This window comes from Buceros rhinoceros, unplaced genomic scaffold (assembly GCF_000710305.1).
Source record: "Buceros rhinoceros silvestris isolate BGI_N320 unplaced genomic scaffold, ASM71030v1 scaffold24055, whole genome shotgun sequence".
Classification (NCBI taxonomy): domain Eukaryota; kingdom Metazoa; phylum Chordata; class Aves; order Bucerotiformes; family Bucerotidae; genus Buceros; species Buceros rhinoceros.
Window position 1 is genome coordinate 13964 of NW_010412691.1, and position 2926 is coordinate 16889.

At 41.3% G+C, this 2926-nt stretch overlaps 1 protein-coding gene across 1 annotated transcript in view; it reads left to right on the plus strand.

Moving 5' to 3' along the window:
- Window positions 1-476: 476 nt before the first annotated feature.
- LOC104493762 (receptor-type tyrosine-protein phosphatase mu-like) overlaps window positions 477-2926 on the plus strand; it is a gene marked incomplete at its 3' end in the record, with an annotated part of 3018 nt that continues 568 nt past the window's right edge. The window contains exon 1 of the mRNA XM_010136494.1: window positions 477-785. Coding sequence (XP_010134796.1) covers window positions 482-785 — 304 coding nt within the window. The remainder of the gene's footprint in view (window positions 786-2926) is intronic.

Consider the following 2926-nt stretch of genomic DNA (forward strand, 5'->3'; position numbering starts at 1 on the left):
CTAACGCTTCTCCTGTGTGTAAACAGTCCTGGGGGGAAATCACCACGTATTTGCAAGTTTTCTCTAAAGTTAACTTTTCTTCTCAGGTGCTTGTTTTGGGAAGGTTTTTGCTCTAAAAGGGTTAACACAAATTAATTAAAAAAAAAAGGATGTGTTTATTTTTTGCAAGCAATAGGTAGGTACAAAAGTAAGTGTCATTTAAGCCATGTTGTGCACTTTCAGTTTAGGCATAAAAAGTTTTTGGTATTTTTTTTGCTCTTCATTTTTCATCAAAGACACTTTTTTCTCCTTTTCTCACTGTTTTTTCCTGATTTTTCAGAGCCCTATGGTTTCGTCTTCACTCTGAGAGAAAGCAGTGAATTTCTGTTTCTGCTCATATGTCATATTTATAGAACAGCGTAACTTTATTACTCGTGTTACCTGCTATTAGAATATGAATAAATAATCACACCAGAATTATGTTGGTAATTTTGCAGATCCGATGCGTGGGCCACGAAAACTGGAGGTCGTGGAGATCAAATCTAGACAAATCACTATTTGCTGGGAGCCGTTTGGATATAATGTCACACGTTGCCATCGCTACAACCTCACGGTCCATTACCGCTACCAGGCTGGAGGACAAGAGCAAGTGAGAGAAGAAGTAAGCTGGGATACAGAGAGTTCACATCCCCAGCACACAATTACTAACCTGTCACCATACACAAATGTCAGCATCAAATTAGTACTAATGAATCCTGAAGGACGAAAAGAAAGCCAAGAACTTGTAGTACAAACTGACGAAGATGGTGAGTTGTTGTATTTACGTATACGTATACACTGTGTGTAGGTACTACCCGGTAGTCAACACACCTCTCTACAGAAGTGCATGTTCTGCTTTCGATAGATCTGTGACACGTTTTCCACCAACTTCCCCAATTTTAAGGCAATAAGGAGTCTGTTTAAAGTGTTATAATGATCTTTTGTTAAACCTGAATTGAATCATTTCTTGGATGAATCGTTGAATCATTTCTTCATCACACTCATAACTTGAATGATGTTCTGCCATTTAAAACTTCCGTTGTCAGTATGAAGAAATCTCGGGCGGTTGACCACAGTATTCTCCTGTAAGCTTTGCTGTGGAGCAATGTGCTCAACGGTAAATATTTATTCTGGTTTGTGGTCTCAGTTTCTCCAGCTTTGGCTTTCCAACCACTGGAATGCTCTAGTAATGTTGCGTGGGAAGGTTCTGCCATCCTCCTAAGTCCTCTGTGGTATTATTGTGATTATACCGGTGGAGAGTTCACGGTTAGCTGTGATGACACAATGGGACTTCCTTGGTCATGCACCAGGAATCAGTTTCCCCTTTCCAGAACTCTGGTGTCCTCTACAAGCGTCCCTTAGGTATTTTTGACCTTGTTTTCGCCCTTTTAGAATGCCGACCGTTCAAAGACACCGTAACAAGCGAGTGGCGTTGGTTTATATATCAGATCTGAGAGTTTTATATCAGAGTTTTATCAGATCTGGCCTCCTCCCGTTTTTCTCGTCTGCCATCTGAACAGGAACAGCTTTGTATTTCCGTCCAGATCAATGATAGATTTACTGCAAACTTGTTGGAAAAGATTTCTAGAAGAAACCTTCAGCAATGATGAGTTCAGTTCCTCTCCTAATAAATACTTGAAGTCTGTCACTTAAAGCTATTAAATTGTTTAATGTATGCTGTGTTGGTTTTGTGTAGTACTAATTTCTAATCAAAATATATGCGGGAATAAATTAAACAATTTAGGCATGTATAGTTGCTAATGCAACAGATCTGACAAAGCATAGCTAACAAAAAAAAGGTTTAATTAGAATTAATTCTGCTGTCATCCTGTAATTTTGATTCGGTTCAATTGTGGGATGGCAAAGCTAAAGACCTTATTGTTATGGGCTGTTTATGTATTTGCTCTAAAATCTAGCGTAATATTTTCTTCTTCCTGACCCTCTGGAACTCTATATTATTCCAAGACCTTTTGATTCGGTTCAATTGTGGGATGGCAAAGCTAAAGACCTTATTGTTATTTGGGCCGTTTATGTATTTGCTCTAAAATCTAGCGTAATATTTTCTTCTTCCTGACCCTCTGGAACTCTATAGTATTCCAAGACCTATCAGCGGCTGAGAGAATACCTTGGATAAAACTCACACCTTGTCCGTATACCATACACTGCCAGCAGGGTCCACCCATCTGCATGTAGCACAACATCCTGACCCAAATAATCACCATGATTTTTCAAATCACACCATCGGGTAGGTTGCAGGTGTCCTCCAGAGCTCATTTAGTCCAACCTCTTACTCAGTAGAGCAGAGTACTCAAGGTCTTGTACAGGTGAGTTTTGAGTATCTCCCAGGATGGATATCCCACAGCCTCTCTAGGTAACCTCTGCCGGGGGGGCTTGACCCTCCCACTCATAACGGCTCAGAGGTTTTGGCCATCAGATAATTTTAGAGGGTTACCAACAGTGTTTTGTTCTACTTCCAACTTACTCTATGTTTAATTCCTCTCCCTTTACACATAAATAACCCCATGATTCCAGATGAGTTTTGCTGGTTCTCTCCTACTTGGAAGCGAGGTTTAATGTCCAGACTTAAGGCTGCCCTAAAGGCATAATCATACTGGTTCATACTGGTAAGCTGGTTCAGAAACCATCCTTGGAGCTTCCTCTTGATAGAGCAACAGACTGCATAGAGAAATGGCGAGGTGGTTGTAGAGTCTCAAACCCTCCCAGACCAACAGCGTTGAGCAGCAGGAGGAGGACCCACCCATGGGAAGGAGTCACCACATCTTGCTTGCAGATCCTCCTGTTCTTTAACGTTCACGTAGATCTCAGTAAGGCGTCTGAGAAGTGGTTCCAGCCACTGCCGCGAGTGGTTTCCACCTTCTTTCTCGAGCACGGGGAAGACGTTAAGCAT